Source organism: Somniosus microcephalus, chromosome 5 (assembly GCF_052327205.1).
Source record: "Somniosus microcephalus isolate GS21.2 chromosome 5, FLI_Smic_1.0, whole genome shotgun sequence".
Lineage (NCBI taxonomy): Eukaryota > Metazoa > Chordata > Chondrichthyes > Squaliformes > Somniosidae > Somniosus > Somniosus microcephalus.
In genome coordinates, this window is record NC_140991.1 from 30,712,520 (window position 1) to 30,726,698 (window position 14,179).

Here is a 14,179-nt window from a genome sequence, read left to right on the forward strand (position 1 = left end):
TCGTTATGTCTGACCTATTCATTCAGCTTCCCTCTTCCGAGCGCCATCCCAAGTCCTATCATTCTCAGGGCCATTGCAAATAATTTCTCAATTCAACTTGAGAATGACAGGACGGGGCATTGAATTAAACTCGGAGGAGGGAAGGTGAACAGACTGGGGGGCTGCACTGACAAGTGTCAAGTAATGTAGACAAATGCAAATTTCTACAACTGAAAAATTATGATAAACATTGGGAATAGATCTTTTGACCCTTTTTTAAAAGCACATGTTATCATCCCTTCTCTCCATTCCTTTGGTATAACCTGTAGAACAATAACTAGCATTTATATGGCACCTTTACGAACAGATGAAAAACAACAGGGAAAGACCAGCTTATTAGGAATAAATGGGTCTTTTTCAGGGTGGCAGGCGGTGACTAGTGGGGTACCGCAGGGATCAGTGCTTGGGCCCCAGCTATTCACAATATATCAATGATTTGGATGAGGGAACCAAATGTAATATTTCCAAGTTTGCCGACAACACGAAATTATTGGGATTGTGAGTTGTGAGGAAGGTGCAAAGAGGCTTCAAGGCGATTTAGGCAAGTTGAGTGAGTGGGCAAATACATGGTAGATGCAGTATAACATGGATAAATGTGAAGTTATCCACTTCGGTAGGAAAAACAGAAAGGCAGAGTATTATTTAAAATGGTGACAGATTGGGAAATGTTGATGTACAAAAGGGACCTGGGTGTCCTTGTACACCAGTCACTGAAAGCAGCAAGCAGTTAGGAAGGCAAATGGTATGTTGGCCTTCATTAAAGAGGATTTGACTACAGAGCAAGGATGTCTTACTAGTTATACAGGGCCTTGGTGAGACCAAATCTGGAGTACTGTGTGCATTTTTGGTCTCCTTACCTAAGAAAGGATATACTTGCCATAGAGGGAGTGCAGCGAAGATTCACCAGACTGATAGGACTGTCGTATGAGGAGAGATTGGGTCGATTAGGCCTGTATTCACTAGAGTTTAGAAGAATGAGAGGGGATCTCATTGAAACGTATAAAATTCTGACAGGGCTAGACAGACTGGATGCAGGGAGGATGTTTCCCCTGGCTGGGGGGTCTAGAACGAGGGGTGACAGTCTAATGATACAGGGTAGGACATTTATGACAGAGAAGGAGAAATTTCTTCACTCATAGGGTGGTGAACCTGTGGAATTCTCTACCCCAGAAGGCTGTGGAGGCCAGTCACTGAATATATTTAAGGAGATAGATAGATAGATTTCTAGACGCAAAAGGCGTCAAGGGGTATGGGTAGAGAGCGGGAATATGGTATTGAGATAGAGGATCAGCCATGATCATACTGAATGGTGGAGCAGGCTCGAAGGGCCGAATGGCCTACTCCTGCTCCTATTTTTCTATGTTTCTATGGTCCATCGAGCCTGTCCAATCCCAGCACAGTGTATCTTCCACACATCATCCCCCTTCCTTCTTAACAAGCGTGCACATACGCAAATGGTAGTAAAATTTGTAACATTTTAACAGTAAATATTCCATAAGGTTACATCTAATGTTTTAAATGGAATACACTCTCAGAAGGGAGACTGAAGAGTTCTCACTGAAAAGCTGATTTTTTAAAAGTAGAATTCTTAAACCATATTTAAGTGAAAGGCACTTGAGAAGTTCAGTCAAAATCTCATCAAACACTCTAAAGTTATTAAGGAGGCAAGTCAGCACAGGTCAAATTGGCAGTGCCATAGGAAATGTTCTCAGCACCTCCCCCACAATTGCACCAACTCCCCTCAGTGACACAACTGGTAAAGGCAGTGCTAGCTGAGCCATAAAGGTGAAGATTCCAGGTTTGATTTCTGGTCTGTTAGCCCATTTCATCAATGGCAGCATCCGTGATAATACAACTGACCTCCAAGTTACCCTGTGCTACTTGGGGGAGACGAGAAGAGAGAAAAATCAGCCAGGATTTCTGCTCCCATTTGTTACCCATTGATTCCTGCTGGAAAGTGTGCACATTATTTGGGCAACAACATCTGGCTTGATTCAGATGTCCTTCCTCACCACCACCGCCCCCCCCCCCCCCAACCACCACACAACTAATTGCTGCCAATAGTCATTGCCTAGGCTCAGATGAAGAATTGTCATTTGAGTGAAGTACCAGAGAATACCCTGCCTCTGTGGAATACCAGCAATTAGGGCATGTGGAGGAAGAGAAAATTGGCAACAAAGATATGATCTTTCCTACCTCTAGGAACGTTACATGGTAGGATGGCAGTGCAAAAAATTAAAGCTCACATTTTGCAGAAAAATATTCAGATGTCACTGACATGATGACCACAACACTGAAAACACTTACAAATGGGTTCCCGCAATCAGAAGAACTGCAATACGAAACAAATACCTGCCCATCCAGAATGCTGGAACCCCATTTCAAACCAATAAGTGGCATAAAGTTTTGAACAGCTCAAAAACAGACAAAAGGGACAGGAAAAAATTGTTTGTTAATGAACCGAGCAAGTACTCACTTTTTCTGTCGCCTTCGTGAAGTGGAACACTGTCTGTGGTTCTTGTCATTACCATCCTCCGAAGTGTCAGTACTGTCTTGCTTTGCTTGAGATGGGCTCGCTCTTAGCACGGTAAAATCTGGAGTTGGGTTGAACCTTTTCAACTCACCCTGCCCCAGCGAGCTGCGCTCACCACAATAGCACAAGGCACAGAGCTGTTCATTGCTGCAAGGGGAGCAACACATTAGTATTGAGTTGTATTCCATATTACAAATTATACCCCCCCACATTTATTTTTAAATGCAGCAATTTTAGAAGTACATTTTGATTACCATCACTTTAAGATATATACTGTACTAGATACAGGTAAACATCCAGAAATACCTAAAACCTCTCAATTTCCAGCCACATAAAAAGGTCCACATAAATCATTCAACTAGCTGTATATCATTAGAGAAGCTGGACTTCAGGCAAACACACTATATATATATATATATATATATATATATATATATAAATAAAATATATATATATATATATATAAATAAATAATATATATATATATATTTTTCTTCTTGGTCAATAATTAAAATAAGCAGAGGTATTCTGATCACAAACAGTAAGAATACGAAAGATCTGCTTCCAAGATATGTACAGTTATTTAAAAAAGGTCCATGCATTCCAGATTCCTATTCAAAATAAAATGCTGTATATATCTGAACTGTCCAGTGATGCTTCTTACTCTTATTCCTTGGTACAACCAAGTCTGAGTTCGCAGATCTCGGGCAGCGCAGCTACAACTGGTTTTGTGTGAAGTGAGTGTTCCTGCTCGCTATACAGCAACCTCTGCTGGATGGGTGTGTGGACCTTGGGTGAAAACAGTTCAGTTGTGCTGCCGCATACCACCAGTGAACCAGTCTGCCAACATTTATGTTGGAGACTGACACAAATAATCTTGCCATTTGGGTGAGATATCAGAGGCAAAGTGATGCTCCTGGAATAGTGAATTCACCAGAGATTGGGAAGAGAAAAAACATTTACTTAACTTGGCACCTAGATTTTTGATTAAGTTAATTAAAACACCGAACGCAGGCTTGAAGAATACAAGACATGCCATAGACAATGATAAGCCAATAGTTAACAAATAAACGGGGTCCCCATTTACTCTATTAAAAGGCACGATACAAATGCAAGTTATTGTTGTTGTACTACAGATAGTGCTGTCAAAACAAAAAGCTGATATAGACCCACCACTTAAAATTGAAGAGTAGATTAGTTGACCATTCTGCAAGAATAGCAACATTAAAAAATTGACCTTTCAACATTAAAGAAATTATTTCACTCCTGCCAACTTTCAGTGTTGCCCTTTATACAATTTGTTATTCAACAACTTTAAAAGGGAAATGCGAAGGAGGAAGGGAAGTACATTGAATCTAAATAATTTAGCACCAGAGAGACAGGTAAACAAATTGTTTAAACTGTGTCCTCACAGAAAGGAAATATTCCCATTTGAGCCTATTAAAAAGCAGCCTTTTGGGAATCTGTCACTTCATGTCTTCCCTGTGGACGTAGTTACCTGTTGGGATGAGATATCAGAACAGACATCCAGCAGATAGGAGGATGTAGTTCTTAATTCAGTAAAATGATGCCAGATAATCCAAATAAATCATGAGTCTATTCCTGCTCAAGCAAATCTCCAAACAGGCTACTTTTTGACAGACACAAATAGAAAAAAAGCAAATTCCCAGTACGGAGGAGGCATTTTAGTTTTTCAGCCTTTCAAGGGAAAATAGCTTAGGTAGTATTAAAAGAGGCAAACAAATTCTATTTATCCAAGAGCGGTTAACAAGTTATTTCAAAACAGTTGTCTGTCTGAAATGCTTTGGGGAACTGTACAAAAAGCATGTTACAGAATAGGTGTTTTGCAAATGCCACAAGGGAGGGACTAATTAATGCAGTACATCAGTAATCATAGTGCTACACTGTTACAATAAGAGACTCGTGTATAATTATGAAAACAAACCATTTGAACTGGCGCAGTCAATTAAAATACTCACCCTCTCGCAGCAATTTTTCACTCTTCTGATTTTTTTTGTGTATATAATCTGTTCTCAAAGTATGGGCGATACATTCCTAGCAGCCAAAATGGTTGGCCCTTCTTGTTGAAATACTGCAGTCTTTGCGGTGATGACATGCTTTGCAGCAATTGTTTAGCTCACTAGGCCATTTCAAAGGGCATTAAGAGTTAACAATGTAGTGCGCAACTTGACTCAAAATACTGGATTTAAAAAAATGAAACAACTTGCCATGGTGGGATTTTAACATATAACCTCTGGTTTGCTAGTCCAGTGCCATAACCCGAACACTCCATACTACCTGCCCAACTGTAGCAATAATAGGCCAATTAAGTTAACAGCTTAATTTGCAATATTAAACAGAGGCCTAATGAGACTAACTTTGTTTTTAAAAATATCTTGTATAATCCACAAACAGAGTCTGTGGCACTACAGTGGCACAGCTGTACCACAAGAACAACTTGCATTTATATAGCACCTTTAACATAGGAGAATGTCCCACTGCACTTCACAGGAATGTAGTGACAAAAATGGACATCAAGTCAAAGGAAGAGATATTCAGACAGGTGACAAAAAACATTTAAGGAATGTCTTAAAGAGGAGGCGGAAACACCAAGATGCTCAGACAGAGAATTCCAGTGCATAGGGTCTAGAAGGCTGAAGGCACAGGTGCTATTGGTATGGGGGGCAGGAGTGGAAGAGGAGAAGGGAGTGAGGGATGCACATGAGGCCAGAGTTTCAGGGGCTTGTAGGGTTGGAGATGGTTACGGAGATAGGGAGGGGCATGGCCATGGGGGTGATTTGAACATGAAGATGAGAATTTCAAAACTGAGGTGTTGATGAATCTGCAGCCAATGTAGGTCAGCGAGCACAGAAAAGCAACTGGAGACATAATATTCTAGTATTACGGAATTAACACCCATAAGCAACATTTAGCTGGGTTACAAAAGGTTCATAATTTGAGGGATAATTGGTCATCAATTCAGCAATTAGAGTTCAAGTGACCTAAATTGGTATGTGCATTTAATCTGGTAAATACAAATTGGCAACAACAGCACATCACAGACAATGGCCAACATCTGTATAAATAGTTAATTGGCTTTTTTTTTGTTTGTGTCTTGATGTGGTTACTGAGTCACTGTTTAATGCCTGATGTTCCAATGTGCACCACTCTGTAGTAGCCCTGATCCAACTCTGAAAGAGTCCAATTCAGATTTCTGGGCATGAAACAAAAACAATTCCAAATTCTGCACATCTAAAGGAAAGCTTCCCACTCCCAACAACTCTGCTCATCCTGTTGCATAATAGCTCCTCCACTCCTTCCACCAACACCCCTTCATTGTTGTGGCACTTAATGAAAGGGCTGTAGATTTTATTTAAAATGCTTGCACATGTATAGAACATTTTCAAAAACAAATATGTTCTTTATTGCTAACTTATTAAAAATCAAAAACACAATAGGTAAGGTAATTACTGCAGGGAAGGGACAGCAAGCTGCTGTGGTGAAGGGGTTGGGGGAGATGAGGAGAGAACAGTGACAACCTTTTTTGTACCCATCGGATACAGCAATGGGGATGGTTTCATAAACCAATGGGAACATATGACTAACTACAGGAAACTTTGGTTTATCCGGAGGTCAACTGTCCGGAATGCTCGATCCACCGGCAAAAATCAGGAGCCGTTTCGTTAGGTATTTTTTCTTTTCGTTGCTTTTTTTTTCCACCAGTCAGCCTCTGCAAGGTCTCGCTGAAACTGTTGCTAAGCTACAGAGACGCTTGCAAGGTACGGCCGACTGTTTAGAAGCAACAGGGTTTGTTGATTCACACGGAGCTGAAAAGCTCCGTATGTTTCAACATTAGCGCTGGTTTGTCTGGCAGTTTTGATGGGACGGCAACAGCTCGGTCCCGTCGGTGCCGGATAGCACAAAGTTTCCTGTAAATGGGTTGCAAATGAGTTGTAATACACCGCAAGTCATATATTCAAGGTGAACACTTGCCAAAGCATTTCTGGAATGACCTTTGAATGAGTTTACAAACATTTACACTTCAAAAAAACTATAAAAGGCCATCAATATCAATTGTACAAGCTGAAAGGCACCAGCTTTTCCCATTCAAAGCAAGCTACCAGCATTTCAATGTCTAGCAGCTAATAGTTCCGGCTGCTCGAACCAGTGCCACCGCAAATATTTGGAAGCTTTTTCCCAGCATTCCCCATATGAATCACGAGAACATGACTCAGCATTACAAGCTCTGACCTGGTTTTTGCATCAAGCTTGATTGAGGCCATGGAGCTGGCAGACTCCTCAGACATTGAGCGCTGCAGGAGAGATGATTGCTCATTGGTCTCCATTTCTGTAAGGATATCCTCCTCCAATGAGTCATCTTTAACTTCTGTTGAGGAAAGCAAACAAAACTGTTTCATAAAGTATCAAATAAACACCCAAACTATCCAGCATATTTCCACCTATACAGTACTTTAATCTTAACTACTTTATACAAGTCTTACCTCAATGGTAGATAAATTGTAGCTACTGTTAAAAATACATTAAAAAGGCATTTTATTTAAGTGTAGCACAATATGAAAATCCTACAGCAGAGGAATCGAAGCTTTCGGTCTTCACGAGTCACACAAGCGCGTGCAAAGGAATGCGGGACCACAGATCAAGTTTAAATCCATGTTCCCATTAACTTAAATTCATCTCAAATTGCTGATGCTAACAGTTCTTGGTGTTGTGAATTGGCATTTATCCACCAATGAGCCAGCACCAAGAACAATCACTTTCAAACTTACAAAATACAAACAAGACTGAGCAGCAGATAAGGAGCATGAGCACAAATAGCACCGAGTTGCCTCAGCTTCCAGGGCCAAACTGCCAGCACTCTGCAATTGCAGTTTGAGAACGTCCTATAAGATTTTGTTCCTTATGGACAGTTAAGTGCAATGATGGACATCTAAAATGTTCACACAGCTGTTCTGCAGGCACTTGGTTTCACTAGGATTTCAGTAAAATATAATGGTGGGTACATAAAACATTCATGTTTATTATATGCACTTGATTTACGAAAAACATTCAGTGGTGTGTTGAATAATGGAGCGGCTCACCTGGGTCACAGTGAACTCTCAATGACCTGGTCTAGGCCATTCTCTGTTAGTTTACCTTGGCTCAGAGGGTCATCTCTAATAAGCCAGCCCTTAGCATTGGGTCCTGAATTCCCCCAACTATCCTTTGAATGGTTCTGTCCACTTACTTCTCTCTACTCAGCTTGGAGAGTAAAAGACCAACTGAAGTATGCCTATACAAGAGTTTGGGGGGCAGGGGCACTTTACAATCATTAATAATTTGCCCAGAATCCCACACATGCCTCCAGTGAGGAAGTACTCGGCGAGTTAACGCTCGAGCTATGGAGACCGGAACTTGTAGAAAGGCAGTTAAATCTGTTGTGCGCTAAAATGGGCTGTCCAGCCTGGAATTGCCCTATTGAGCAGGTACACTATTAGCCTGTTTCATGCCAGTTATGTGACTCAGTTCTTGTGCTACATCCTGTATCTGTGTAGGTAGCAGCACAAAACCCACAACCCCCATATAGCTCTCAATGCAGAAATTATCAGGTGTTAGAACGTTCTGCCCAGTTGAATCATAATGTTGTTTATCTGATGGTAATGATGCAGTTTAAACATTACAGTTCCACTGGAGCAAGGTGTTAAGTCCCCTGATGTATCTATCTTGCATACACACAAGATATCTACAGGGATTCGAATTCCCTAGTAAATGAGGCTCAGGTGAAATTTTCAATTTTGGGATTGACCTGAACTCAATGCTCAGGCTGGGGAAAGAGGCCTTTCTGAGAAGGTCCTGACTGGGACTTTCATCATTAAGTAATTAATTTTAAGAAAGAGAGAGACACACACAGAAATAGAGAGAGAGACACACAGAAATAGAGAGAGACACACACAGAAATAGAGAGAGAGAGACACACACAGAAATAGAGAGAGACACACAGAAATAGAGAGAGACACACAGAAATAGAGAGAGAGAGAGAGAGACACAGAAAGAGAGAGACACAGAAATAGAGACACAGAAATAGAGAGAGACACAGAAATAGAGAGAGACACAGAAATAGAGAGAGACACAGAAATAGAGAGAGACACAGAAATAGAGAGAGACACAGAAATAGAGAGAGACACAGAAATAGAGAGAGACACAGAAATAGAGAGAGACACAGAAATAGAGAGACACAGAGAAACAGACACAGAGAAACAGAGACACGGAGAAACAGAGACACGGAGACACAGAGACACAGAGACACAGAGACACAGAGAAACAGAGACACAGAGAAACAGAGAAACAGAGACACAGAGAAACAGAGACACAGAGACACAGAGACACAGAGAAACAGAGAAACAGAGAAACAGAGACACAGAGAAACAGAGACACAGAGACACAGAGAAACAGAGAAACAGAGACACAGAGAAACAGAGACACAGAGAAACAGAGAAACAGAGAAACAGAGACACAGAGACACAGAGACACAGAGAAACAGAGACACAGAGAAACAGAGACACAGAGAAACAGAGAAACAGAGACACACAGAAACAGAGACACACAGAAAGAGACACACAGAAAGAGACACACAGAAAGAGACACACAGAAAGAGAGACACACAGAAAGAGAGACACACAGAAAGAGAGACACACAGAAAGAGAGACACACAGAAAGAGAGACACACAGAAAGAGAGACACACAGAAAGAGAGACACACAGAAAGAGAGACACACAGAAAGAGAGACACACAGAAAGAGAGACACACAGAAAGAGAGACACACAGAAAGAGAGACACACAGAAAGAGAGACACACAGAAAGAGAGACACACAGAAAGAGAGACACACAGAAAGAGAGACACAGAAAGAGACACAATTTTTACAATTTACAATTTAAATCGCTTTATTGGCATGATAAGTTACATCTTATGTTGCCAAAGCATCAAAATACATTTATGGTTTAGCACATAAACGCAGTTCTATTCATACAGTGTATAAACAGGTATATCCCTGAGTGTATAAATATACATTCGCATTGTTTATATATATTTTTTTCTTAGTTTACTGGTTGTCCCTCTGACACACAGAAAGAGAGACACACAGAAAGAGAGACACACAGAAAGAGAGACACACAGAAAGAGAGACACACAGAAAGAGAGACACACAGAAAGAGAGACACACAGAAAGAGAGACACACAGAAACAGAGACACACAGAAACAGAGACACACAGAAACAGAGACACACAGAAAGAGACACACAGAAAGAGACACAGAGAAACAGAGACACAGAGAAACAGAGACACAGAGAAACAGAGAAACAGAGAAACAGAGACACAGAGACACAGAGAAACAGAGACACAGAGACACAGAGACACAGAGACACAGAGACACAGAGAAACAGAGAAACAGAGACACAGAGACACAGAGACACAGAGACACAGAGAAACAGAGACACAGAGAAACAGAGACACAGAGACACAGAGAAACAGAGACACAGAGAAACAGAGAAACAGAGAAACAGAGACACACAGAAACAGAGACACACAGAAACAGAGACACACAGAAACAGAGACACACAGAAACAGAGACACACAGAAACAGAGACACACAGAAACAGAGACACACAGAAACAGAGACACACAGAAACAGACACACAGAAATACAGCGACACACACAGAAATAGTGACACACACAGAAATACAGTGACACACAGAAATAGTGACACACACAGAAATAGTGACACACACAGAAATAGTGACACACACAGAAATAGTGACACACAGAAATAGTGACACACAGAAATAGTGACACACAGAAATAGTGACACACAGAAATAGTGACACACACAGAAATACAGTGACACACACAGAAATAGTGACACACACAGAAATACAGCGACACACAGAAATAGTGACACACACAGAAATAGTGACACACACAGAAATAGTGACACACACAGAAATAGTGACACACACAGAAATAGTGACACACACAGAAATAGTGACACACAGAAATAGTGACACACAGAAATAGTGACACACAGAAATAGTGACACACAGAAATAGTGACACACAGAAATAGTGACACACACAGAAATACAGTGACACACACAGAAATACAGTGACACACACAGAAATAGTGACACACACAGAAATACAGTGACACACACAGAAATACAGTGACACACACAGAAATACAGTGACACACACACAGAAATACAGAGATTGTCGTGTGATTAAGTTAGAAATGTTATTTGTATAGCTTCATATGCAACTGGGTCTCAAAGTCAACATGGCAACAGAGACCTACTGGGGGAAAATTTACATTTGGTACTGTGATCAGTCCAAACTGTATTGACTGAATTAGTTGCTTTTCTGTGGGATCATTCCTGATCTACAATACAGTCAATGAGTTTCAAGTTACCTACTGAAACCAAACTAAAAAACAGGAGACTTGGGCCAGGAATTTCCAATTCTGCACTGGCCAGCCCAGTTTTCTGCCGGTTAAAATTAATCGGCTAAAAAAAAAATCACAGTTTGGGGAACACAAAAGCAAGACTTTCCAGCCATGCTTTTCTTCCTTCTGAATAGATTTAATGTGTCATCTTCATATTTAATGCACTTTGCTTTATACACAAAACTTTCCATTATAAAGATTTATACTCCTTCAAAAATTACATGCACCTGGAGAGGGCATCCTGAACTTAAAAAAAAAAACTAACAGAAGAGCTCGTAGTTAAAGCTCTGTCTCTGCTGGTAGTAGCGTGAAGAATATAAAATGATGAGTTAAAGATCATACAATAAATGCATTGGAATAGTAAATGTATATTGGTTTAAGTGGTGTTTTGCTTAAAGCTCATTACAGGTAGACTATCCTTTATCCGCACTTCCGAAAACCGAAAACCTCTGAAAACCTAAAGTTTTTTCGTGGAGCGTAAGTCGTGCGCACGGCATGACCCGAGTGGCGCCAAACATGACGGGAGTGGTCCGGGAGCTCTGCCTTTCCCTGTGAGCAGGGCAGAGGGTCACAGAGTTCCCTCCTGGGTAGGAGATTGCAGGCCGAGCCGGGCAGTGTGGCGGTGGTACCGGGAGAGTGAACCCAACAATACAGCGGCCCGACTGATAGTCTTTTCTTCCCCCACCCCACCCCCCCCGACCTGATTTGCGGGCCAGCTTAGTGTAGGAGTCAGCCGATATCCGGCTTTCCCACAACTGGCGGCGGCAGTCGAGCCCCAGACCCCCGCTAAGTTAAGGAATTCAGATACGGAGCAGGGGGAGCCAGAAACCTCGATCTAACAGCAGAAGTCAGCAGCCGTTTTGATAGGTTTTTTTTTCTTCCCCTAGCATTTTTTTTTTTTTTTTTTTTAAACAGTCAGGCTGTGGAAATTGTCTCTGTAGCTTAGCAACAGCTTCAGAGACACGTCCAAGGCAGGGCCCGAGTGTTTACAAGCTGTTGCTAAGCAACAGTGTTTGTTGTCAGATACCGAGATGAAAACCTCCTGAAATCCGAAAAATTCCAAAAACCGAAACACAGCTGGTCCCAAGGTTTTCGGATAAAGGATAGTCTACCTGTAGTACTAATATGACCAAAAGTCTTCTATAGGCATATAAATAGTAAATGGGTAGTAAGAGGAGGGCCGATTAGGGACCAAAAAGGAGACCAATGCATGGAGGCAGAGGGTATGGCTGAGGTACTAAATGAATACTTTGCATCTGTCTTCACCAAGGAAAAAGATGCTGCCATAGACATAGTGAAGGAGGTGGTAGTGGAGATACTGGATGGGATAAAAATTGATAGAGGAGGTACTACAAAGGCTAGCTGTACTTAAAGTAGATAAGTCACCAGAAACGAATGGGATGCACCCTAGGACGCTGAGGGAAGTGAAGGTAGAAATTGCGGAGGTACTGGCCATAATCTTCCAATCCTCCTTAGAAACGGGGCTGGTGCCACAGAACTGGAGAATTGCAAATGTTACATCCTTGTTCAAAAAAAGGGTGTAAAGATGAACCCAGCAACTACAGGCCAGTCAGTTTAACCTCGGTAGTGAGGAAGCTTTTAGAAACAATAATCAGGGACAAAATTAACAATCACTTGGACAAATGTGGATTAATTAAGGAAAGCCAGCACGGATTTGTTAAAGGCAAATCGTGTTTAACCAACTTGATCGAGTTTTTTGATGAGGTAACAGAGAGGGTTGATGAGGGCAATGCGGTTGACGTGGTGTACCTGGATTTCCAAAAGGCATTTGACAAAGTGCCACATAATAGGCTTGCCAGCAAAGTTCAAGCCCATGGAATAAAAGGGACAGTGGCAGCATGGATACGAAATTGGCTAAGTGACAGGAAACAGAGTAGCGGTGAACAGCTGTTTTTCGGACTGGAGGAAGGTATACAGTGTGTTCCCCAGGGTTTGGTTCTAGGACCACTGCCTTTCTTGATATATCTTAATGACTTGATTGTGGGTGTACAAGGCACAATTAAAAAATTTGCAGCTGACACAAAACTTGGAAGTATAATGAACAGTGAGGAGGATAGTGATAGACTTCAAGAGGACATAGACAGGCTGATGGAATGGGTGGACGAAATTTAACACAGAAAAGTGCGAAGTGATACATTTTGGTAGAAAGAATGAGGAGAGGAAATATAAACTAAAGGATACAATCCTAAAGGGGGTGCATGAACAGAGAGACCTGGGAGTATATGTGCACAAATCGTTGAAGATAGCAGGGCAGGTTGAGAAAGCAGTTAAAAAAGCTTACGGGGTTCTGGGCTTCATGAATAGAGGTATAGAGTACAAAAGCGTGGAAATGCTGATGAACCTTTACAAAACACTGGTTTGACCTCAACTGGAGTATTGTGTCCAATTTTAGGAAGGATGTGAAGGCCTTCAAGAGGGTGCAGAAAAGATTTACAAGAATGATTCCAGTGATGAGGGACTTCAGTTACGTGGATAGACTAGAGAAGCTGGAGTTGTTCTCAGAGCAGAGAAGATTAAGAGATTTTATAGCGGTGTTCAAAATCAAGAGTAGATAGAGAGAAACTGTTCCCATTGGCAGAGGGGTCAAGAACCAGAGGACACAGATTTAAGGTAATTGGCAGAAGAACCAAAGGCGACATAAGAAAAAACTTTTTTTTAAACGCAGCAAGTGGTTAGGATCTGGAATGCACTGCTTGCAAGGGCAGTGGAGGCAGACTCAATCACAGCTTTCAAAAGGGAGTTGGATAAGTATGTGAAAGAAAAATATTTGCAGGGCTACAAGGAAAGGGCGGGGGAGTGGGACTAGCTTTGGCGCTCTTGCAGAGAGCTGGCATGGGCTCGACGGGCCGCATGGCCGCCTTCCGTGCTGTAATGATTCTATGATAAGCCAAGTAACAGCATTCTAACACAAGCAAAATACTGCGGATGCTGGAAATCCGAAATAAAAACAGAAAATGCTGGAAATACTCAGCAGGTCAGGCAGCATGTGCGGAGCGAGGTACAGAGTTAACGTTTCAGGTCAATGACCTTTCTAAAGGTCATCAACCTGAAACATTAACTGTTCCTCTCTCCACAGATGCTGCCTGACAACATT

General features: G+C 41.6%; 1 protein-coding gene across 9 annotated transcripts in view; it reads right to left on the reverse strand.

Moving 5' to 3' along the window:
• LOC147116985 (histone-lysine N-methyltransferase 2C-like) overlaps positions 1–14,179 on the reverse strand; it is a 432,640-nt gene that overhangs the window by 248,574 nt on the left and 169,887 nt on the right. For all 9 annotated transcript variants that reach the window (XM_085987500.1, XM_085987501.1, XM_085987507.1 and 6 more), the window contains exons 4-5: positions 6,824–6,959; positions 2,516–2,719 (exon numbers count right to left, since the gene is read on the reverse strand). In XM_085987500.1, coding sequence (XP_085843626.1) covers positions 2,516–2,719; positions 6,824–6,959 — 340 coding nt within the window. The remainder of the gene's footprint in view (positions 1–2,515; positions 2,720–6,823; positions 6,960–14,179) is intronic.